Here is a 25,914-nt window from a genome sequence, read left to right on the forward strand (position 1 = left end):
AAAACTGTTAAATAAATCAAGTATCCTTTTAATGTTTAAGACTAATTAATCGTTATAAGTCCCTTTCGCAATCTAAAAGCAGTTTGGTCAAAAATAACCCAATTTGGGTAAAAAATGGACCGATCCACCTGGGTCATCTTTATGGTCTAACTTTATGAGTCATTTTCTAAACCCACCCTCACCCTCCTTCCCCCGCGTTTTTATTTTTATTTTTTTGCATATTGTTAAACAAAAACATGTTTTGACTTTTTTTTGTGACAAGTTTTTTTCTTATTTACTGTTTTATTGGCTAGCATCTACACTAGGAAGGAATATTATACCTCTATTTTGCATTTTGTCTCTTTCAAGGATTACATGCAGAGGTACCTAATAAAGTGGCAACTTTCGACTTAGGTGACTGTTGATATCCATTGCTGCCTTTTTGCTCACTTCTCAGATTTAACTATGGCGACCATTTTTGGGAAGTGAAAAGCAAGGTGTTCAGCTGTGAGTGCGGCTCCTCCAAGTGCAAGTACTCGTCTGCAGCCATGACGTCGTTGCAGGCGGACAGCACGCCGGAGAACCAGCAGCAGCCCAGCGCCTCCCCTGACACCAGCTCCTCCAACAGCCCCTCCAGCCCCACTTAAAAGTTGCCTCGCACTCATCTTACTTACACACGTCTCATGGATCCAAGGACGCCTGTCCCACGTCCAGGTGAACTTGTACTCTTTAGAGACATGAAACTTTGACCCTTGAAAAACTTTTGTGATGGTGAGCAAGATGCACAATTTGGACCCCCTGACGAATGTACTGCTCCTATTTGCCACCGCGCTAAATATGACCAGCGGGGATCGCCAACCAGAAATGAGGACGATTGATGCAGTCTTTACATTTCAGTTATAACTTCACTGGCAAAAAGAACTTGGCCTTTTGCTGTCAATTATTGAGGACCATTCCACCAAAATCAGCATATATATGTCAATTTAAGTTGTCAACTCATTATGTAATTTCTTTTTCAAACATTTGAAAACTGCCTAACATTTTGGAGAAAGACAAATCAGGGTGGGTTAGTTTGTTTTACAAAAGACAAGGATGCTGAGTCCTTCCTTGATAAGGTAAATGGAATGAGCTTTTTATCAAGCTTGTTTGTTAAAGGGGAACTTAATTGTGTGGTAAAATGTCCCACAAATGATGTAAACAGATAAGGAGTAACAAAAACGGTGCTCTTTTTTTATTTTTATTTACTTGCTCATTATTAACCAGGTGAACATGGTTTGTAAGATAAGAGAACCTTACGTTGGTTTTTTTAATGCTCAGTTTTATTTCCAGTTTTGTAATTGTACTTGTAGTTGGTCTGCTCATAATTTTGCTCCATGACTTTTTCAACATATCTTTTTAAGCGTCGGTAGTGGAGCAGTGGAATGGTTGTGCAAAATCGTGAATTGAAAAAGAAGGAAAAAAAAGACTACAAAATGCACTTCCATTATATTCTGTTATACATTCATGGACCGTGAAACAGCATTTGAATTGGTTGTATCTTTTTCAATAAATTTACTACTAATGCATTTCTTCTCGACTCTCTGGAGGCGACACTGTCGACTGCAAGGTTTTGCTTTTGCACAATATCAGATTCCTTTCTTGCTCCTCTCCTTAAAACAAACAAATGACTGAAATATCTACTGACAAGAGCCTGCGGGAAGTTGATACGCTAAATTTGATTGTGAAAATGACTGGTGGTGTTGTAGCAGCCCAACCACATCAAGCTGAGGAAATACAGTATGTGCTTGGTTAGCGTTACCACAGAAGGACAATCTTCTCTGTAGCACAATTGATTGATAGTCCCTTACATGATATGTATGCACAGCACTAATTATGTCCTCAACTTCAGTGCAAATTCCAAGCAGCAGGAAGTTAATCAGATAGTAAAAAAATATATTTGGATTAGATAAGATTTTAAATGCTTTGCCAAATGCCACATCGTCATCTACAGTAGTACGCTTTTCAGTTTTTACAAATGGGCTGATGATTGTTCCCTTCCTGACAACCAAAAGGAATGCTTAAAAAGCTTTTTGATGAAGAAATTCCCAGTGATGTTTCTGATGATAAACTCCTCAAACAACGGCCTGACAGGAAGCTGCCTTTCCGCATTCCAAGATGGGAGAAGCTGGACTGTGTATGTCTAAGTCAGGCTCTACCCTGGAAGTGGAACCTCCTGCAGACATAACGTACTCATGCTGCTGGTATACTGTCTGCTCGGAATAGTCATGAAAAGAACAGTTCCTCACTCCTCCAAATGGGCAGAGACCCGATCTACTGTGGTTTATGGTAAGTTCTTTGTTCATTTTGTATTTCGAAGACTGGGAAACACCGTGATTTATAATGTGGCACAATTATAATTCACCCATTGGCTTTTTTTTTTTTTTTACATTTATTTATTCTTTTAAAAAAAGTAATTGTTGAAAATAAGATGAATCAAGAACGTAAATGACAGTGATCAGCAGTCAAGGTATTCATGACCTTTGGTTTTCTTTATTGAAAGGTCATACAGCAGATCAGTTGAGGTTAAAAACTAGGTTTAATGTTGTATACAAAATATAATGGCAGATATAAAAAATATCCAAAGGGTTTTGCAGGGCATCAAATCTTATTTTCATTAACATTGCAGCTTCAGTTTTCATGTTCATTATTCATATCTAATCTAAGCATCCTTACAAATAAGTGTACAGGATGGATGTACTGTAGCTAAATTAGAAAACTGAAATATTAATAACTCCTCTCCACAATATATGATCAACAACACAGCAAACGAGCCATTATATAAGATATATTGTTATAAAATCTGACGGACAATTTCAATCAAACATTCCCATTATTATCACTATAAAGAAAGACAGAAATATTTATACAACTGTTGCGGGGGTTTAAGGTTTGCTTGTGTGTGACTGAAGGCTGTGTGAGATGGGGAGAGCGCAGTGCGCATGCGTGTGGAAAAGGAGCGCAAGAGAAGTGTGCAGTACGCGAGAGTGGAGAGCGATCAGGGTATGCGACGGAGGAGATGCAAAAAGTGTGTCATAACTAACGTGGACTCACATCACAATAATGAAGCATGTAAGCTTAAACTGTTTGTATTTGTATGTAAAACCAGTTGTGAATGGTCACGTTTACGCTATGGCTAGTTAGCTATGGATGTGCCAGTCGTTTAAGTGTGACAAGAAATGTATTTCAACGTATAAGAAACTTCACTCATGAGATCCAGTACTTCCATTCATAAGGCAGCTTTATTTATATAGCACATTTTGTACACAAGGCAACTCAATGTGCTTCACACAAGCAAGGACACAACACCTACAAGCATTAACAAACACGACAGCTAATAACATTAAGAAGCAAAGCAGAGAAAAATAAAAGTAACTTACACGAATGACAATGACAACATTTAAACACATTAACAGAAGACAAAAAATATTTAAAACAATTACAAGTATAGAAATAAAAGTAGGTTTCTGAACTCTGGGTTCCACTAATTGGCCCGTCGAGTCTGCAGACCTCAGAGCCCTAATGGGTTTATATTAAATTAATTACTCATAAGTAAGAAAGCGATACATTAAAGAGCTCACTATTTTACAAATGAGCAGTAACCCGCTGTTTTTCTCTATTGACTTATTATAGCAATTTATATCTTAACAAAGTGAAGGCAAACAAATTAACAAGCGGTGTAAAACCCTTAACAAGGACAGCCTTATCGTAAGGTGTATCAGTCTGTAACACCATGCAGGTGCTGTTTAATTCCCTGACTACAGTTGGCCAACGATGTTTTATCCGTTATAACACACAGTCAAGTCCGTTGTTAGTTCACAATAGGGAGAGCCGAAGTGGGCCCTCTGAAACCAATTAACATCCTTCATGGACATGACGGCTGCCATGGTTGCAGGGAAAACAGACGCTATGTGGAGGAAGCTGGAGAAGCTGATGTTGCATTGAGTGCATGTCTCCACCTTTTTAAATGTTCTTCTACCTGCCCACTGCTTTCACTACTGAACACGGCGATGTCAGCTGTCCAGGTCCCCCAAACAATTTGTCGACCGGAATATTTAAATGTATTCGCCAATGTCTTTGGCCGGTGTGACTAGACGCACAGGCCTACCCTACCTACAGCAGCATTCTACCTTTCTCCGGTTTATTTTGGGTGTACTTTCACTGTTGACCACGAGGTGGCGACACACCACTCAGTTTGACACTGTAAATTTGACTAATGAAGAAGATTGCAACAAGGAAGCTGTAAAGTCTTTTTTTTTTTTAATGTACATCTTTGGACATGATTATTGACAAGATTGTGAAAAGGTAAGTTAAATTTGTTAGTTTAGAAGAAACTGGATTAGTGGGATTGGTAAAATGTACAATATTTTTGTTCTTTCTTTCTAGACATGTAAAGAAACACATAAAATATAATATGTGTTTAAATATGTGTATTTACTATTGAAATTAAATAAATTTAAATAGGGCATTTCTATATCACGGTTTTCATTTATAGTGGTCTGGACCGTAAATCCTGTGATAGAAGGGGTATTACTCTAGATATTTTTTTTCCGATTACAATGAGAATTTTTGAAGCTTCATTCATTTCATAGATTAAAAAAAAAAATTCTTTATGTTGTGATTTATTTATTTTTATTAAAAAATATTTTGGGGAAATTTTTGATTTTTTTTTTTTAAGTATATTGAGCATAGATGAATGCACCATTTCACCGAGTAAGACCGCCATTTTGACTTGTGACGTAAGCTCGGTATTGTCAATAATTACAGCAAGGAGTAAAAGTAAAAAGTTAGCAGAAAAATTAATGCTCAAATACATAGCCTACATATATTTAAAAAATGTACTGAAGTACGGTAACAAAGTGAATACAGTATTTGTTACTTCCCACCACTATTTATTATGTAACCTAGTATCTGTTGTGTTTATCAGCTTTGCGTTCAGCCACATTTAGCTCATGGCGGATGCTCACCCTGGGGGCCGAGTACGAGGACACCTGGGCTTCGGCACGTGACAAGAGGTGTCCACCCCGACAACTGGCGAAGGAGCCTCCTGGGGGTGCACACGCGGAAGCGGTAGAGCCAGAGGAGCCTTCATGGAAACACTGTGAGACCAACACGACCAAGTATGACACTGTTATATACTTGGATGGAGCAAGCAGAGTGGAAACCAACGATGGTTTGTGTCACATTGTCCACAAGCACGAGATGGAGACTAACTCATGTTGGCCGGGAAGGTAATTCACACCATTATTATGATGAAAAACGATTAATAAACACACCCGGAAACAATGGAGTCAACAACAAAAAAGTGTCTCAATATATACAGATAAAGAAAAAAGTAAAACATATGTAACCCTACCCATTGTTTAGCATATTTGAAGTACTGTAAAATATACCGGGCTTTGATAATGTCCGAACATAGTCAATGTCATTTTATGTATAGGCAGAACAATGCCAAAAGACAAACAAAATGTTGTAACACAGAAGAAATGCATCCAAATCGGTTTACCCATGAACTCAAATATTTAAATGTTAGTGTTTATCTGTTTATATAGTTGAAGCCTTTCGAACATGACATTTTAGAATATTTTTAATTGTGATATAAAATGATGCAAACCCCCCCCCCCCCTCCATACTCAAGCACACACAACATAACATTTTCAGATGTGTTGCTGTGTGTCAAATTAAATTTTGTTTAAATAATACAAGCTAAACTCAGTGAATCTTCCCACAAATGCTGGTAAACAAGATTTATTTTTAAACGAATCTTTACAATCTAATTTTGAAAGCATCAGCATCATCTCCGGTAACCAGTGTGCATTAAAAATAATTCCCACTGGTAATTAATGTTCTATAAACAGGCCTGGTTTGTAGTGGTGTATGATGGCTTTTAGTTATGCTGCATTTTAATCATGTCAGACTAGAATACAGACACGTTTATTTTGTCTTCTTCTGCCATAGGATTAGGTACATCTGCAATGCCAAAGCATTAGTTATGCATGATTCAGTCTTTTTGATGGTCTTTCACATTTTAATTGACACTGTCAAAAAGGTGTTCATTGAATAATATGTGTTTCATTGTGGTTGTAATTTAGTGTCAAATCATCTGTTTTCATACAAAATGTTGCTGTAATTCGGACTATGCTGCATATATGTTAGTTACATACTGTGGAACAGTCAGATTTATGTCCAAATTGTGGTTACATGGCGGCACCATTAAAGTTTCTATAACGTTAAATGTTAACAACTTGGAGTTTTATTTATTTATTTATTTATTTTAGATATCGTCACCCTCTTAAAATAATTGCCTAAATAATTTTTGTTTGTAAAAAAAATATATTTTTGCCTCAATCATCTCCTCATGATGCAAATGGTTCAATTTTTTTGTGATTACTGAAAAATCAGGGGGAAAAAATCACGTAGGCGATTGTTTTAAGAAGTCATCGATATGCTATCAATGAGGGGTGGACAGGCCATCTGGACTTTTGGGAGCTTCCCAAACGGCAGCCGGTCCAAAAATGAACAAGCCTATTTTGACAAAAGAGGAGAGGGTGCAGAATTAAAAGTAAAGTTGATAAAGAGAGGGGACAGGAAAATAACAATACAAACAAATATAGCCTACTCAAGCAAATATACTGGAATACGAGGTTTCTCCATAACTCAGAGGGAATGAAATGGTGTTCAAATGTACAAAACATGTTACATTTATCCTGCCTGGCTAGGAGTTCAGCACCCCAATACCTCTGCTCCTAGAACCGCCCCAGCTTCTCACCAACGAACTTCATTAGTTGTCCTGTCTGTTCTTCAGTCAGCCAGCAGACAGTGAAAGGAAAGAGCACTGAGCGCTCCGCTCACTGATAGGCCCGCAAGGATCACATGAGCTTATTCCACTGGGTGGACTCGTGGAGCCCCGAGCCCGTGAGCCGCCCCACACTCCCCCCACGCAGGGAGTGATCAAACCATCCACAGGACCACGCTCGCGTCAGATTTGCTCGTGTCATTGTTGCTCGCAGCCAGGAAGAAGACGTAAGAGGGATGGTCGCGTTGTTGGACTGACCCAGCCCTGTAGGGAAAAAAAGAAAAGAAAACGACATTTCAACTGGTGTTTGGCCGGCCGCAGCTATGAAGCTGACATGATGTGGAGACGTGATTTCTTTCCTCCGTGGATGCAACAGCTTCAATGAAGTGATATCTCTACAGCTGGAGTCATTTTCTCCTCTTTTTTTGTTTGGTTTTTAGCTTTTACATTTGGACATTTTAAGGAGGATGAATCAGCGGAAAGAATGGAGCATTAAACACGTTCAAGTGCTCTCTCAAAGCTAAAAAACAACAACAACAATTGTGCTTGTGGATGAAGTGCGTTTTGTTGTGATGCGTCTCTCCTCCATTTCCACTGAAACCACTTCGGATTTTCCCTGTTGGATCTGCTGTGCGTTCCCAGAATGGCTCGTTTCACTGAAGATCTCCCTACCCGCTACGGAGGGACCACTGGCGGCGGCGGAGGAGGGGGTGGAGGTGGAGGAGGAGGAGGGAGAGGAGCGCCGGGTGCGGGAAGAGGGGGAGCCCGCGGTGGAGGTGCTCCGAGCGGCCAGAGGATGTACAAGCAGTCGATGGCCCAGCGAGCCCGGACAATGGCCATTTACAACCCGAACCCCGTCAAGCAAAATTGCTTGACTGTCAACCGCTCCCTCTTCATCTTCCGGGAGGACAACCTGATCAGGAAGTATGCCAAACGTATAACAGAGTGGCCATATCCTTTGCAGACGTACACCGGCAGTTTATATGCGACATGACCACAGAATAGAAATCCACAATAGCCCACAGGCCTTTTTTTTCCAAGCGTGGTTCCTGATGATGCTCTCCACACGAGACAGTAAAAGTCCCCTCCCCTTCCTTCTCCCACCCGTGTCTATCTATACCTTGATTCCTGTCAGCGCAACACTGGCTGCACCTGTCGCTCCAGGGTTTATCGCTGAGCAGCATACACGGTGCCGGAATTGGACCACGCGCACACGTGACTCTCACCCTTTGGTTAAATTACAAATGTTAAAATAGATGTGCCATTGTTTCAAATGATGAAACTTAACTTGCGTAAAAGGCCAGTAACCCTCCCATGACGTCGTCACGTTGTGCGTTGAAACAGGAGGAAAAGGCACACACGCGATGAGTTGATGCGCAGAGGCAGAGTTATTACAAGTCCTCTCCATGGTGCTGAAGTCGCCCACGCCGCCTTCCACGCCACGCTGTGAAGGCTGCAACAAAACATGGCCATTCACTCACTTAGTCTTTTTGTTAACTCCAAATAAGCGATGGATTTGCTTCCTTTTTTTTAAATCCGCATTTGGACGTAGTATTGCCATTTCTCTTTCTTATTAACACCCCCTAAAAAACAAAAAACAAAACAACAACAAGGTTACCTATTGAAGTGAATGGAAATAGAATTCATCTATTCCAGCCCCAGAACAGTTATGTTGTTTTGGTCTTTTTTCCCCCCAATAGTCTTTTTTCTTTTTAATCGTTGTGTAGTCTTAGCCGTTTCAAAGACTGATATATTGAGTGACAGAAGCACTTACTGTATGACCAGCAATCTCATTTTTCATGTATCCACACCAATTGTTTTTCTACATCCTATATAATTTGAGGAAACAGACACGCCTTTAGCCACATCAGCTGCCTTTATTGCCAATTTACGGTCACATGGTAGATTTTACCAGACCAAATTGTCCAGCCATCACAAACACCACCATGATTAGGATTCCAAATAACACTATAACTAGCAGTTCTTAGTTTCTTCGGGGCTCTACTGAGAGCTAAATGTCGAGCAAAATACAAAGATATCCGCAATATGTGACACACAGAATGAATGATGTTTATGCTGAGCCCTATAACTGAGTTTTCTGCATCATCTGATCGTGAACCAAAGCGTAGTGCATGAACTGAGGCAATATTTCTTGGAAGATTTTGGTCGTACATTGAATTGTTTTTGAACCGAGGTTCCGCTTAAGTTTTCTTTTATTACTACAAGAGTTTAGGGTGTGTCCCGTCTCTTGCCCAAAATTCAAGTGGGATAAACCCTGTGAGTGCCTTCAGGACCATCAGTATAGAAAAATAAATGAATGCTGAAAGGATTTGCTCGTATAGGCCCACACTGCCAGAGAGTTATTTACAGTATAATATAATATTCATTTTTGAAGTTGTAGTAATGTACTGTACATGTGCACTGCATCCTACCACAATAGCTGTTTCAAATGTTTTTCCACATGGCTAAATGAGCTACATTTTTGACAGCTTCAGTTGGGACTGAGCATTATTGTTAGAGCTCTTGTGCGCATTATTATTATGATTATGATGATTATTATTATAGTAATCTACATATTTTATTTATGATGCAAGTGTGCCTGCACAATTTGCTGTACTGCGTTTGTATACAAAAATGTGACTGTGAAACAGTATACATTCCATTTGTGATATGACAAACCATTAAACTTAACTATTGCTATAAATAGCTCAATAGTCAAGAAAGCTAGCTGAATTATTGCAAATGGAATTCAACCCATGTCAAATTACTGCATCCATACAGTACGTTAAATCCTTCCTGGCAGAATTCAATATTAGTCAGCTGACAGTGTTTAATGAGTAGTACATCTTGGCGTAAAGGGTCACAAACTTATTATTTCTTTGCATTTCATAACCTCTCAATAGGACCTGACCCGTGGGCAATGACCTAGTGAAAATGGATTGCAGAATAAGCCAGCCATTGAAAATAGTTAGAAATGGTCAACCATCTGGAAAGATCATGAGCGCATGTATAGGATGCTTTCTTTCCTTTCCAGAAAGCCTTCAACCAGAGCATTATTGAAGCTTTCCGCTTAATGGACTCAAATCAAAATGTAACGGCATTTGTCATTCTGCAACATGCGCGCTGGATTGTCTTGAGGCTTCACTGTCAAACTGTCATATAGTCTATTGTAAAGTTGTACACAATTTGGGGGAAGAAAATATCAAGCGGTCACTTTTTGCATCTAAAACAGCATCGCTTTTTAGAGAATACTTTTTACGAGATATTTGTGGAAACTGTTTGCCCTTTCACATAAAACTCATCCAGGCACGCCTTTCTTCAGTTAACGTTTTGCACTGGGGCAGAAAAAGGGGCTTCAGCCAGCCCGGTACCGGTACATGTGGTGAGCTCAACTGCCTCATAGTTCTGAGATTTACCGTTTAAATCTCAGCTCTGGCCTTGTCTCTGTGGAGTTTACATGTTCTACATGTGCTTGCGTAGCTTTTCTCAAGCTTCCTCTGAAATTCTACTACCATGTGTTGTGTATTTCCTTTGAGAAGCGGGTCCGTCCCGGTGTTTCTGAGGATCAGCCACCAAGCAGTGCTGGGTTGGTGATGAAAGAACTCCCTTTGACAGCCGTTTATAGTTGGAAAAGAGTTTATTCTGGCTAAATACAGCTGACGTCAAAGTTGCTCCCAAATTTTTTGTGCCTCCCCTTTATAGGGACCGGCCACATACGGCCTCAATTTCTTATGCCATTTCTGGCATATGTCTGTCTACATGCAAAACATTCAGGCACCATGCTGGTAATTATTCTACTCAAGCCTCCAGGACTCAAAGATTCACCTGTGAATCCTCCAGGCCAACAAATGTTTACCTCAATGTGTGATAAGGAAACACCTTTTCCTGTGTTTCCAGGCTATTTGACTCCATCCAGGGTAAACCATAAAACCTTTAAAGTCTTCATTGGAATGCCACAAATCGAGCTGGCCTTTTGTTCACTTTTCCAGCTCGCTGACCAAAACAGACCTGGCGGAGACTACAGATGATCAGCACTCACTTACTCACTAAAAAGAACAAATGCAAGTCAAACTCTTGTTTGTCTGCATGTGTCTGTGATTGACTGGCGACCAGTCCAGTACCTGTACTGTACCATCTCGAGTGATGTCAGCTGGGATACGCTTCAGCTCACCTGTAAACCAAATGGAGACATGCGGTATACAGTAGAAAACAGATGGCTGTTGGTATGCTTGAATTTCCTGCGGGATAATAACTATCTAACTATCTTAAGATTTATTATTGAGTATGAAATAATGGGTGTAGTCTAGACTGATGAATTAATTGACTTTTGTCCATATCGTGTACTTTAAATTCCATTAGATGATGTTTTAATGATTGATGTTGTAATGAAATGAATGCTGCTTACTTTGAAGTGCTCCTTAACCTTCCCACTCCATTTGAATACATGATCTTGACTACGATCATCGCCAACTGCATCGTCTTGGCCCTGGAGCAACATCTACCTGCCAGCGACAAGACGCCCATGTCGGAGCGCCTGGTAAGTGTCGTCTTCCCACACGCACTTCTTTTAGATTTGCAGCTGCTACCTTTTACTGTAAAGAAATCATTTTCCTCATTTGGTGCAAGTGCTGTGTGAATGCTAATAGTTATTCCGATTCTTTATTTCACTTATTCTCCTTACTTTTTTGACACGTTTGAACACCAATATAATTCATCTGAATTACACTGTTCCAATGGCAACATGCTCCAAAAATTCACGTCAACCGGGCTCGTATTTTTCTCATTTAAAATACTCTCCTACAATTTAACGTTTTTTTTTAAATAAATAAAAAAATCCCATTCATTTGCAATGGGACAGACTTTCAACTTTCCAAGTCAGCATTCCACTCCCATTAATACCACTTATCATTATTCCCAGGTGTTTGCCACTGCCACGGTGGCTCAGTTGGTAGAGCGAGTTGTCCCATGACCAGGAGATCGGCAGTTCAAACCCCAACTCTACCTGTCCATTGTAGATATGTCAATTTCTACAAGATACCAAATATATGCATATACTAAATATCATAAAATACATCACTTAATCACATATACATGGATTAAACATAGAAAATCCGCATTCATCTTCAATCACAGCTTTCTGAATTATTCCAAATGAAATCAATACTTTTACACAGTATTTTAAAGTCTTACCCAAGTCAGCTATCTCTCAGTGATTAGAGCAGGTGACTAGTGTGTGGGAGACCAGGGTTCGTATCGCGGTGGGAGCAGTTTTTTTTTCTGTAGTCAAAGTTCAGTTTCATATCATTGTCCACTTATTTAGCATCCATTATTGTCATAAATTCCAATATCCCTAAAAAGCATTCCACAACATTCCACATGTATTCAAATATTAGCATTCAGCTTTCAGCATTCAGATTTTTGTAATCTTCCTTTGTTGAAAAGTGATGAGCTATGTCAGAAAAGAGTCTGTAATAATGCCAATAATAGGGGAGAAAAGGAAATGACACATTTTGTTATAGTTATCCGCTTGTGCTCTTTGAGGTAGCACATTGGAGTCTAAAATAGCATGTGTTACAAAGAGCAACAGCTCCGTGTGACTAACTTAATGAATTCCTGTCACATTCACCCACCTGCTCCTGCCTTAAATGGTCCCCGCAGCTGCGGCGCGTATTCAGCACACAAGATTGTTATGACGGGGAGCGGACAACAAACTAGCAGTCTGGACCTGGGAAAATAATGAGAGTTGTTTGACAAAAAGGAATCATACTGTATCCCTCCGACTTCTTCACCTTGATGATGTAAACAAGCAGCCAATTAATTAGCACAGCGAATTAGGTTTTATTCATGGCCCAGGGTTAACGAGTCAGAAGGTGTGGAGTAGCCATAAAATAGCGACTGGCTTATGAATGTTAGGTCATAAGATACAAATTGCTCAAAATTAGGAAATTGTCTGTATATTGTGCACCACTTAGAGGAGATGCTTGATCCATGTTTTTACTGGATCCTAACCAAGAGTTATTGAGATTTTCTTGGCTCATGCACCACATTAAAGGACTTTTACGTACTCTTGCTAACAAACACTCCAATGAAAAGACAACCTTGGTAGTAAGGCTCTAATATTCAGAGGTTGTGACACCCTCTGAATCAATGTCTAAACGGCTTTCAACAAATGATGTTGCTATATTGAAGCGCCTTTCTTCATGATACAGTAACTCTTGTCGAACATGTCTATTATCACTCATGCTTCAGCGTGGGCAGACGACACTATAGAAAAGGTCACGTTTCTTTATAGTGCTCTGGCCTGTCACGCTGCCTTTATGTGATTATTTATGTTGGAGACGGCAGGAGGATTCAGGGGGTTGGGGACAGTGTCTGTCAGGTTGAAGTATGCTGGAAACGAGTGAGGAAAACCAAACGGGGGTGGAAGTAGGTGTGAGATATCCGCTGTTCAAGCCCTGTGAGTGCCTACAGCACAAATACATTGAACCATCATCACTGTATGTATTTGTTCACACCTATTCCAGCTCACTTATATGGTAAGACTTTGTTTTACCCACTCACCCAATTGACACGGCCTAAGTAGACATGTTGATTATATGACACTTCTACTTCAAATTTTATGCTCCGGGCCCTCTTGTGTGGAGAATCTTCTTTTTGAATGGTCCAATTTCTCCAATTTTCCAAAAGCATGCATGTTAGGTTAATTACTGTAAAGTCTTTCCCATAGGTGTGGATATGAGTGTGAATGGTTGTTTTTCTACCCTGTGACTGACTAGACTAGTGGTTCTCAAACCCGGTCCTCGAGTACCCCTATCCAGCCTGTTTTCCGTGTCTCCTTCAATCAACACAGCTGAGGATCGTTATCAGGCTTCACGCATAGCTCTCTGATTAGCTGATCGTTTGAAACACCTGTGTTGGCTGTTGGAGACATGGAAAACTAGATGACCATGGTGTACCCCACCTGTTGCCCAAAAGTCAGCTGTGGTTAGGCGCCATCCCACCTGAGATCCTAACGTAGACAAGCCTTATAGAAAGTGGATGAATGTTTGGGCCTGTCTTCCTTAGGATCTCCAAATTGTAATGATACAGGCTGACTGTTATTTATCCTCTGTTTAGCAGGAACTAATCTGCAAATTTGTGTACGGACGGACAAACTAAGGTTGTTGGCTGTTGTTCAGACTGCCAGCCAAAATGAGATTTTTAGCCCATCCAGATTAAAACTGGATGGCTCTTTGGTATTCTGAACAGTCACAAAGCACATAAAATAGATTTTTGTGAGACGGATTGAAATCACATTTGTGAGATAGTTTTATCTCCAACTTGGACAGGATGTGTCTCAGTCTGAAGCGCTCCAAACACACAGAATTATAGCCCCTTTGTAGCTATAGACATATGGTTGTTAAAAAAAAAAAATGACGCTTAACACGCTTGCGAGGAACCAGTCGGCACATCTGTTCGACGTTGTTGCTGTCGCAACCTGTCAGTGATGGGTCAGTGGCCCAGTCTGAACAGGACCAGATCTGATTTGGACACTTGCTAAAAACAGTGTGGAAAGTCAGCTCTAAAATTTGCAATCAGAATCAAAACACAACTTTTCAATTTTGATTAACGTTCTCCCACTCTACTTTCCACCTGTTCTGTACACCAATCATCTCCCGCCAACCACTCGTGTCTTGTCCAGATGTACCTCGTTGTCTCGTCAGTTTGTTTGTATTCATGCTGCATTTGAGAATGGTCGGAAGTCCCATTTATCCCAGTTGTTTTTTTCCCCAAAACAACCTGAAAGCATTCGAGGCAAAAGTAAACAACCAAAATGGCAGATAGTGATAAATTGTTTTTTATTTTGGTCATCAAAGCTCATTTTGACCTCCAGCAAACTTGCCTTCTCGCAATTTTGCTTCATTTATTGTTTTTTCCCATCTTATTTAATAAGCATTTCTTAACAGTTCAGTAGTTCACCGTATAATTTCATGCAGGGAGATAGCGGCATACTGTCACGCATGTTGTGTTACGTGGAGTTATGTCGGATATTTATGAATGAACTATCTAGTTTTATACTCGAGTAAATTGTTTTACCATTCACGGTCTGTGTTTCCAAAGGGGTTGCCATTGTAGACTGACGTCACATTGTAGTCCGTCGGCGAAGTCGGGTTAATTTTTTTTGTTTTTTTTTCGATTTTCGAGTTTCCCGTACACACTTCCTGGTTTGAAGTCGGAAAAGTCCTACTTCCGACCATCTTTGAATGCAGCATTAGATCCCCGCTTGCTTTCAGTCTTTGTTGGATCATTGCAGCAGACATGCTCCTTTAAACACTGCTTTTTATGATTTCAGATAAACTCTTAAGGGTCTGTCAGGGATTTATTTTTTCATTAAAGTATAGTTATAGAATTCTGCCCAAGTTGTTTTGGTAGAACATGGACAGCTGGAAGATACACTTTCTTTTGCATTAATACGAATGTGTGGACTTCCATTGATTAATAACCCTCTCCTATGGGCATGAATATATATATATATTTGTCTTTTTTTTCCCCCCTTCAAAGAACAGGGCTCCTCTTCTTGCACTTCTGCTTGGGATGGTGCAAGAGGTGAACGGGGCCATCTTTTTTTCTCCATGTTACTTACCCCTCTTTCTTTCACTGTATGCTTCATTAACTGCTCTCTTACATTTTTATTATTATATATATATTTTTAGAAATGCCCCTCCACTGTAACTCTCATGGTCTCTCTCTCTCTCTCTCTCTGATTTTTCTCCCTCCACAGGACGACACGGAGCCCTACTTTATTGGAATATTCTGTTTCGAGGCAGCCATTAAGATCATCGCCCTGGGCTTTGCATTCCATAAAGGCTCCTACCTCCGTAACGGATGGAATGTAATGGACTTCGTAGTCGTTCTGACCGGGTGAGTCGTTCCCCCGCTGGGTGTCAGCTGTATATGGGGATCATGAGTGACAGAGTGACTACTTTTGTTTGTGTGTCTTGTGAACAATTTAGTGGCGTCACCTTCCCCCATAGTTAATACCAAACACTTGACATATTATTCAACAAGTAACACAAGCACATGCGATGCTTATCTATTACTTTTGATTGTTCAACTTCAGCATCTGATAGAAAGAAGAGACTGATCAGATGATGGATGCTTTCATGTAAAAATTGGAATAGGTCTAGGATTACTTCTTTTTTTTTCTTCTTCTTTCTTTGAGTGTCCATTAGGCTCCTGTTAAAGTGGCTGCCGAGCAGACTGTGGGTCTTCAGATACTTACAGATATTTCCTATTATCAGAGAAGTGAAGAGACGTTGCCTCTCAAATAAAGCAATCATCAGGCCAACAGTTCTTAGCAATTACCAGTGGGATTTCAATTTAGGTCTCAAGAGCAAGATATTATTACTTTTATCCATTCAAGGCAATTAGATGGGCTGAAGGAGGAATGATAACGTTTTTGAAAGCTTGGGGTTGCTTTTTCTCTTGATGGTGTCAAGTGGTAATTCAGATTAATGCTTTGATTTGTTTCAAGTTTCCATGTCATAAACTTGAATGGAAAAATATGTAGGTAGTCATTTAACCTCAAGCAACACTGAATTCCCTGGTTTCTTGGGCATCATTTTGAATTTGATGATATAGTGACTTAAAGCAAAACAGAACATATACTGCATTACAGGTCTGTATACGGGAATAGTGAAGGACCAACCTGTTCACTTCCTCAATTTTATTAGCTTTGCAGTGCTAACGTTGCTATTCACAGGTGTTTTCGGTGCTTGTATATATAATTTCATATTCTAACATGGGGATGTATTTTCATAGACGGGGTTTACCATGTTTGGTAATTGCTGTGCGATTTAGCGGACCCAGGGCATTTTCTGTTACATGCCCTCGGCACACCTGACAATTTGGTAATAGAAAGTAGACTAGACCAGCAAAAAGCAGGTCTTAGGTGTGGCATAAGTGGATTCCATTATATTTCATTCATAAGTATGACAACAATGAACATGGAAACCTCAGAATCCTTATAGAAATACATTAAAAAATTTAACATTTAATTCGCTGTTTCTTGAATAAGTATATCATTTGGATGGCGCGCTGGCTCGTAATAAATGAGATGGCATTTGTCCTTGTCTTGGCAACCCCAGAATCTACTATAAAGTATATCATTGGAGAACCTGGTAATTATGGGACTGCTGAAAGCAGCACATATTACTCTCCACCCTAGAAAATCCCCAGATTTTTCCGCAAAAATGCGGCCCGTACCGTAGATCGCACCGGGACAAATGAGGTATCAAACGATGCGGCTCGATCTGACTCGGTGCGGCATTACTTTTCTAGGAATTCCAAGTTACCATGGCGACGCAATTCCCCAAAAACTCCCCCAAAACTCCCATAGGAAATGAATGGAGAAAGGAGGAACAAATTACAGATCAAGCACCTTTTTCCAAGACACGCTGCGCGCGCATACGTTGTCCGACCGATATGAATTTTAGCTCATTTTGTAGCAATTTTTCCCATCTTTAGCTCAGTGTCAAAATTTATTTTAAGGAATGAAAGCTCTCCCCCCTGTGCGGGTTCAAAGACAGTGAGTGAAATAGCCTTCTATTACACTCTGTGGAGCAATTAGGCTTTGAGTGGCGGGAACCAAAAATATATATTTCCAAAAGTCAAAAGTTTCACTTCAACTCGTCACCATGGCTACAATCTTTGCTCACTAGACATCAAATTCTCACATGTTGTAGTGACAAGTCTCTTCTTTCAGACAAACTAACTTTTATTTGGCTAAGGTGTCATTTAGTACCTTTATTTTCACTTTAAGCGAGGAGAAGTTGGACTAACTCGCCTATCTTTTCCATGTTAAATTCGCCTCCTTTTTCCTCTTCATTTTGGATAAATCATAAGTTTTCAACCTGCTCTCATTTGGTCATTTTTCATCCGATTAAAAAAGTGAGAACATGCTCGCGTTTCCCAAACCCTTGCCGTTCTAACGAGCCATTTCTTGAATCTGCATCTTGAACCGTTAAGTCGTGAGAGGCTTTTGTTCGAGGTGTGCGTCTCTCATACAATATCAATGGAATGTGGGTGCGTGACGTCTGCAAGTCAAATGTGTGTGCGCGAATTTGCATTTTTCTTAAAGGGACAGTGAGATACTTTTAGTTGATGTTGATTATGGTTAACTTCCACATTTCTTGACCGATGCCAGTCGTTTGAATTTTAAACTGTTCAGCTCATTGACATTTTTTTTATGGACAGTAAGATACTTTTAGTTGATGTTGATTGTGGTTAACTTCCACATTTCTTGACCGATTCCAGTCGTTTAAATTTTAAACTGTTCACCTCATTTACAAGAGTCAGTCAAAATTTCCGCGGGAATTTTTCTAGTTTCTCATGCTCTGCTAACACTGTAGTATCCTATTTAATAAAATATGGAGGCAGACACATTCAGTCTATTTGCAGTCTTTATCTGGAAACTTTGCATACTTGGACTCATGTGCAGTGCTTAGAAAAGCATTCTGCTAGAATTTTCCATCAGCACTTGTCTATAATATCTTCTCCTCTGAAATATGCTGTACAACTATTGTTACTGATTACAGTTATCATACTCATATTACAACAGTTACAATTTGGTTATTTAATGTTAGAGTTTTTAGTATTGTTTGTCCTGCAAACACCACAAAACAGTGCAGTGTTCCAATAGGCTAATACTGTTTAGATCACATATAATGTTGTAAATAGTTGTGAGTTTGTCAACACACTACTCAATTGAATATTGGATAATAAATATTATGAATTGGAAAAAACAAACAAACAAAAAAAACAAAAACAAAGCAATGACCATGAGGCAACATGGGCGCAACAAAACTACCAAAAGTTAAGTTTTCTTTAATAAACCAACATTGTGTCATCTAAAATGTCAAAATTAATCCTAACCTTTTCTTTCAAATGAGGAGAGAAACAGCTTTTCAGTCTTGGCGAGCCATTGCTGACACAGCTGGATACAAATGAACGATTATATTGTGTCTACGTTTGGTTGCTTGGCAACCAAAGTAGATAATGTACCTTAGTGTGATCAGGGCTTTGTGTGCATGTGTGTGTGTGTAAAAGTTCTTTGTGCTTGACATGGTCCTCTAGGATTGGGGGTGGTGGGTCAAAGGTGTCCAGAGTGAGCCCACATCAAAGTGAGGACAATCACACGGCAAGTTGTTCTCATCCTGGGAGCTTCGCCTGCTCATGTTCAAACAATCGAATATGTAAACGTCTTTTAACCATAATATGAGACATTTGGTTTCCCTACAGAGCAACACACATTGATTTTACCTGACAACTGTTTGTGGCATTTACATTTCTTGGCACTCCATAGAGGAAATATGTCATATTGTATCTCTTAAAAGGGGAAGTCATCCCAAAAATGTTCTTTACAATAATTTGCACTGATGAGTTACTCAGCAAAATCCACCTGTTTTTATCAATCTTGTAGGGCGGCCATTTTGCCACTTGTTGTCGACTGAAATGACATCACAGTCACAGCCAATCACAGCATCAATTGAATTTAAACGGCATTGACTTTATATGTAATCGCGTCCCGAAAATAGTTAAACTCTCGTTTGATCTGACCACAGCACAAGACCTGTGACTCATTGCCTGCACCCTTTTTGTCGGAAACAATTGTTGTGGTTCAAAAAATATACGAACGCTGGTGCTAGCGATGGCATGCACGTCTAATGGTCGGTTTGCAAGAAGTCACATGAAATGGGAATTCTATTGAAAGGCACATGCAAAAAAAATGCTGGCTCTAATGCTAAGTCACTGACTGATGTGCCAGTTTTGTGGAAAGGCAACGTGAAAGGGACTTTCCTCTTGCATGCCTACAATAAATATGCATGAGCACATCACCAACTAATGCTTTCAACGTACCCCCTAGGATACATATTTCTCTGGTATCTAGGGATTGCCATAAGATGCATAATATGCTATGATGGATTTGCAACAATATGTCAGCATTCTATTGCTATTTATTTTACTTGTGTTGCAAAACAACACTCTTGCCTCTTTACGTAGATTCGGTTTGCTTTTGAGTCCATTGCCAGCGCTTGTCCTTAGGCTAATTATGTTTTTACAGCCATCCAACCCTAATGAAAGGGTCTAAATGATAGCGTAGCCTGGGGCAGTAGCAGACCTTTAATCTGTTCTGATCAACCATTAGAAGCCCCTAGTAAAAGAATGAATCTCCTTGTGTTACCAAAGGCCTAATCAATAGCATGCAGTACTTGGCCGGCAAACTCTGATGAAGTGCACTCATGCTCTGTCGATGTAAAAGCTATAGGCTGTAGAGTATTTGTTTTATTATTTGCAGAAGCTCTAAGATACAAACACGTCTTGTGTCACGCTGAAAAGTCCCTTGCTCCAACATTCCAAAACCTTGCATGGTTAAGTGAAGACTCAAAATCGTCCATAGGTTGTAATGTCTGCACTGTATTAAATGGATGAATGGATTTTCTGAGAGGACAGCAGAGTGACCAAGTGGTTGACTGTTCTGAGGTTGGTGGTTTCGAATTCAGATGACAGCCTTCCTGTGTGGAGTCAGCATGTTTTCCCTATGCTTGCTTCGGTTTTCTTTGGGTACCCTGGCTTGCTCCCAAATCCAAAAAACATGATTTTTTTTTAAATTGAAGACTCCAAATTCTCCATACTGTAGGTGTGAATGTGAATGGTCTCTATATCTCTCTCTCTCTCTTTCTCCCTCTCTCTCTCTCTCTCTCTCTCTCACTGTCTCTCTCTATGCCACTCTGTGTTAAATTTTACTGTTACACTACAATAAGATAATTAGTAATTATCTTAGGCAATTACATTTTTCAATCGTAATTAATTGCATGACTTCAATAATTAACTCACGATTAATCACACATTTTATATCTGTTCTAAATGTACAATAAAATGTTCAATTAAATAAATAAATAAAATAATATATAATATTTATTTCAAAATTTTCATACTGATGTTATCATAAAAGTGAAAAAAATGTTAAACTAATAGAAATATGGCTTCATCTTTTAGTTATTGATTCAGCAATTTCATAATAATTCATAAAATTTAGTTAATATTAAAAAGATGTACTGTAAAAAAACGAGTGTGATATTGATTTGTGTTGAGGTCATTTTTATGCCACTAGATGGCATAACTGCATTTGTAAGATGTTGGTGACAGCTCAGTAAATTTTTCTTTTCATATTAAGATATATCTAATCTTTACCCTGAAATAACTTGTGTGTAAAATACAACTTGACCCCAGTCTCCACAAATATGTGCATTATTATTAAATTTATTACTGCAAAATTTTGACGTGGACGTGTCTGTTACGTTGTGACTGGAATTCCCCCCAGAACATGCTTTCCACGTAAGGGGCGGTCATTAATTGCGCGTAAAAAAAAAAATGGTGGCGTTAAAGTAACTTTATCCATCCATCCATTTTCTTGACCGCTTATTCCTCGCGGGGGCACTGAAGCATATCCCAGCTGACTTCGGGCCGTAGGCGGGATACACCCTGAACTGGTTGCCAGCTAATCCAAGTAAAGGAACTTTAAATAAACTCAAAATTTATGCACCCATTTTGACACCCCTAATACTCATTGTGTATTTAAACGAAAGTCCTCTTAGCTTAATGCTAACAAACAATGCAAGATTCCATTGGCGTGCGGTTAGCACTGATAGTCACGTTAGAAGCAACACATATTTGAACACAAACAACTGACCATGACATTTAGACATATTCACTGGCCTATTTTCTTTATCTACTATGAAAAAAAAGTAATATACAACCGCATACTGTGTCACTTAGTAGAAGAAGTCTTAAGTCTATTCTCCTTTGTTTCTACGTAACTGTACAGTATTGTAGTGCCGCCCAGTGGCCAAGGTGGGCACCACCGAAGGAAGAGTACAATACAGAATTGGAGTGCAACATTAAATCATGATACAAAAACTTTAATAATTTTATCACTTTATTTTTCATATTGTACAATATTATAGAGTGCTATTTTTTTTTTCTTATTAAACCACATTACAGATGGAACGGAATAATGGCATGTATGTGAATGGAGTGTTTCAAGTTTCTAGCTTGGTCATAAAATGAGCTAAACTTGTGTCTCAAGGCACCGCTGTATTCATGACATTCATATTCTTAATATTTCCTACTACATGTACAGCAAGTCTTTAGCGAGGAACAATAGCTATCTACTGAGCTCAGACTGATTTCCCATGGCCCTAATATTCCTTTTGCAATAAGCCCTGATGCAACAGTCCCTTCAGTACTATTTTCACCGGTAGGAATTCAAATCTCATAAGGAGCACACTGTGCTCCTTTCCCAGTAAAATACACAAGTGACAAATCACATCTGGGGTTGTTGCAGAGGTAAGGTTGTGTTTGAATGGAACTTTCTAATAATCGCATTGTTCAAAGATTTCTAGATAAGACACATAGGAATGGGTTTGTGCTTCTCCTGGTTAACCTTCCGGTGCCTCTTGCTCTTTTGATAGAAACCTCACATGACCATTTGGTGCCTCTCCAAACACTATGGCAACTGCAATCTAAGGCTCCTGTTTTAATTCCACGAGAACAATAACCCCACTGTTATCACCACGGAAACAAAGCCAGGCCAGTTATTTGTATTTGTTTATTTATAGGTATGTTTGATTCTGGAGCCCCGGCCTTAAGTGGTCAGGGCGAGTGTCGGTGCTTGTCGACTTCAAAGTTGTCAAGTCCTTTCATGTGCATCTCAGGCAATGGGGCGGATACAATAGGAAGCTTCAAAGTATGGTCCCCGAGAGTGCAGAGGTGGCCTCACATTTACCTACATCCGGCTACATCAATAAATGTTCCTTTTGAACCATGACCAAATGCTGTTTGTTGATCATGAAGGTCTGAGGACATGTATGTGAATTGGATATGTGTGAATGGATGCACATTGGGCTTACAATGTTAAATAGCATTATTATTTGATGTATTAGCCATTATTTGATAGCCAATCTTTAGTTATTATAACCAGTTGTATACGATATGTACTGTACATACTATACATGGGATTATTCTACATGAATGCATTTGAATGTCTCCTTGACGCGTTCAATTTCACAAGCACACATTCAAAGGCATCCTTTGTTTGCATAGTGTTTTTTATCCCTCCTGTTACATGAATGTGTCCCAGGTGTTTGAGTTCTCTCTCAGCGCTCCCCTGATGGCTGCGTTATTGATGCATCTCTCAATATCTAATCAGCTGGCTGATGGTCATTGACCTGACAGGCTTCAGCTGTGTGTTGCTTTTCTACGTCTACGTGGGAGTCATGTTCTTGGTACAGACTGTTCGGATCAATGTCTCAGAGCGAGTTAGGGAGCCTCCCCCTCCTCCGGTGAACGTCATGTGCCGCTGATGGCATGTTATCCACTTTGGATCTGACTGATTGCAGCTCTGCTTTGCCTGTCGGTTGTCACACGAGCGCTCTGAGCAGCAGGTGGGAACTCACATGACTGACTGTCCCAAGGGTTTTGTCATTGAGCTTGGCAGTTCTCAAGTAATGAGGAAACAAATTAACCAAGCATATTAAAGCCACTTTTTTTTTTTTTTTTTTTTTTTTTTTTTTTACCAAGCACATTAGTTCATCTTGTAACTGTATGGTTTCGAATGGTGAATCCTTATCTGGCTCTGGCTTGTGTTCATGTGTAGGCTGACTGTTGTATCAGTTACCTAAATAGTGTGATATTATAGCAGCGTGATACAGCAGATCTCTCCTAAGAATTGACCAAATAAGCGCAACACAGTAAACAAAGCACATCAATGGAGGACTTTTTTTTTTTTTACATACATGTTCATTCAATACAAGAAGATCAACTTAGCTTACGAAGAAGACTGTTTGATGTTCTGGCCACTGTCACACAGAAACAATCAACACACTGCACTGTGTTTAGCTTTAGCTTGAGGTAGTATACTGCTAAACTTGGCAACTCAACTAAAGGGGGCTAATACATAATGTGGTATCGTGAAATTGGTCTGAATTTAGTCTTTTAAAATGTTTGACAATGAATATGCAAAAAAACAAAACTTCCATACTATCCATTTTCTTAACCGCTTTTCCTCACAAGGGCCGCTGGAGCCTATCCCAGCTGGCTTCGGGCAGTAGGCGGGGTACACCATGAACTGGTTGCCAGCCAATCGCAAGGCACACAGAGATGAACAACCACACTCACAATCACACCTATGGACAATTTCGAGTGTTCAATTAACCTGCCATGCATGTCTTTGGAATGTGGGAGGAAACCGGAGTACCCGGAGAAAACCCACGCAAGCACGGGGAGAACATGCAAACTCCACCCAGGAAGGCAGAAGCCCGGACTTGATCTCACGTCCTCTGCACTGGGAGGCGGAGGTGCTAACCAGTCAGCCACCGTGCCGCCAAACTTGCATACTACTGAAATGAAATATTGAGCATAAACACTATTTTATTTGGCATAAACATGCAACGTGTTGCTGAGAGAAATCATTGCTCTTGTCTGGGTGAAATTATGACCAATCTGTTCTGAAAGTTTGGATCCTTGGTTGGTCCGTTATGTTATCAGTTGCTTTTGTATTTTGTCACAAAGTTGGGCATATCAGTAAATTTCGCCGGTAGATTATTTGTCATTCATCAGCAGCCGGGCCACCCGTCTGTCATCGTCAATCTGTTATCATTTCAATCCCAACCAAGTCCGTCATCTCTGATTTAACCATGCTTATTGCTAATTTACAGTTCACCACCTATGAAATTACAGTTTGTGATTGCCAGAATTACATTTTGTCGCATCTATTTTAGGACCAACAGCTCACGATTACATTGACAGACGAAAACCCACTTCCGTCAGTGCTTAGCCTGTCATTTTTTATTTTTTTTAAAGTTTCTCTTCATATGTCAGCAAAATGTGCATCCGTCAGTGACAATCTGAAGGACCTTCTGTCAGTACTGAGGAATGCCAACCTCGGGTTCCTCAGTCACACGTCACCAGATTGTCTAGTGTACTCTTGGTCGGGTGCTCTACCACTTATGGATCCAGCAAGTCAGAATACACAGAATATAATACACAAGAAGGCAATAATATATTAGAAAGTCCTTGAGATGCTTTTTGTAGGTCCTAAAAACGCCATAAACACACATCTGGGCAATAAAGGTTGTCTGAAAAATTTAGATAAAGACTCCGCCTACTTGAACAAGCATCTTGGAAGATCAGTCTTACTACACATTAACTGCTAAATCAATCCAAATCTATAGGGGAAGCATTTTGGAGTTATGCTGAAAGTGCCTTGAGGCTCATAAACGATGTCGTGCATAACACAGTGGCTTTGGAGAGAAAATCATGATATCCATCAGTAATACAGCATTCGAGGAGAGCCGAAACTAATGATGATCTTAATAATTCATGAAAATACGACGCTTTTTAATGAATCTTTGAATCATTTAGTGATTAAATGGTAGCAAAAAGCTGAGAGAGAGCAAGAATATGGAGGTAGAGCCAGTTTGTAAACAGCAAAACATTGTGAAGCATTTGGCAAATATTGAGCCAAAAATTCCCTTCCGCTGTTGCTTAAACAAACTCAATTTATTCCAGTATTGTGAATTCACTGGACATGTAAATCGACAGTTCATATTTTTCTGTCAGCTGAAAATATGATGTAGGTGTATGCTACTCATTATTGCTTCTCCCAAGGATTCAGTTAATGCACATTAAGACTGTAATTTTACGCTAAAAACATGAGGATGAGGAGTAATCCTGAGAAAATGGAAAAGCTCACACAGCCTTCAAGATTGGCCAACTTTATTTAGAAGGTATTCAGATTATATTTTGAAAAATCCTCAAGTCAGTGATTAATGTGCTTTCTCAATATGGATTGAGTCACAATTTGACAGAGGGCAATGGTTAACATTGTCACCTGCAACCATGGGGGCCCTGGTTCAAGACCATTGCTAGACATGCGGCTGTGGTGCCCTTGAGCAAGACACTGAGTTGCTCTGTTGAATTCCCCCTCTCATTAAAACTATGTGGCCACCCTCAGTTAGTTGAGTCCCTCAAAAATCAATTTGAACATAAGTCACCTGACCCCT

The 25,914-nt window shown here is 39.7% G+C and overlaps 2 protein-coding genes across 4 annotated transcripts in view; both read left to right on the forward strand.

Annotated features, from left to right (window-relative positions):
• ehmt1b (euchromatic histone-lysine N-methyltransferase 1b) overlaps positions 1-1,544 on the forward strand; it is a 31,225-nt gene extending 29,681 nt beyond the window's left edge. For all 3 annotated transcript variants that reach the window (XM_077542296.1, XM_077542294.1, XM_077542295.1), the window contains exon 26: positions 437-1,544. In XM_077542296.1, coding sequence (XP_077398422.1) covers positions 437-626 — 190 coding nt within the window. In that variant the 3' untranslated portion in view covers positions 627-1,544. The remainder of the gene's footprint in view (positions 1-436) is intronic.
• Positions 1,545-2,197: 653 nt separating this feature from the next.
• The window catches only part of cacna1bb (calcium channel, voltage-dependent, N type, alpha 1B subunit, b), a 170,358-nt gene continuing 146,641 nt past the window's right edge, over positions 2,198-25,914 (forward strand). The window contains exons 1-5 of the mRNA XM_077585553.1: positions 2,198-2,304; positions 4,943-5,246; positions 7,454-7,761; positions 11,242-11,348; positions 15,573-15,712. Of these exons, the coding sequence (XP_077441679.1) occupies positions 2,211-2,304; positions 4,943-5,246; positions 7,454-7,761; positions 11,242-11,348; positions 15,573-15,712 (953 nt within the window). The 5' untranslated portion in view covers positions 2,198-2,210. The remainder of the gene's footprint in view (positions 2,305-4,942; positions 5,247-7,453; positions 7,762-11,241; positions 11,349-15,572; positions 15,713-25,914) is intronic.

The sequence above is a fragment of the Vanacampus margaritifer genome, chromosome 14, assembly GCF_051991255.1.
Source record: "Vanacampus margaritifer isolate UIUO_Vmar chromosome 14, RoL_Vmar_1.0, whole genome shotgun sequence".
Classification (NCBI taxonomy): domain Eukaryota; kingdom Metazoa; phylum Chordata; class Actinopteri; order Syngnathiformes; family Syngnathidae; genus Vanacampus; species Vanacampus margaritifer.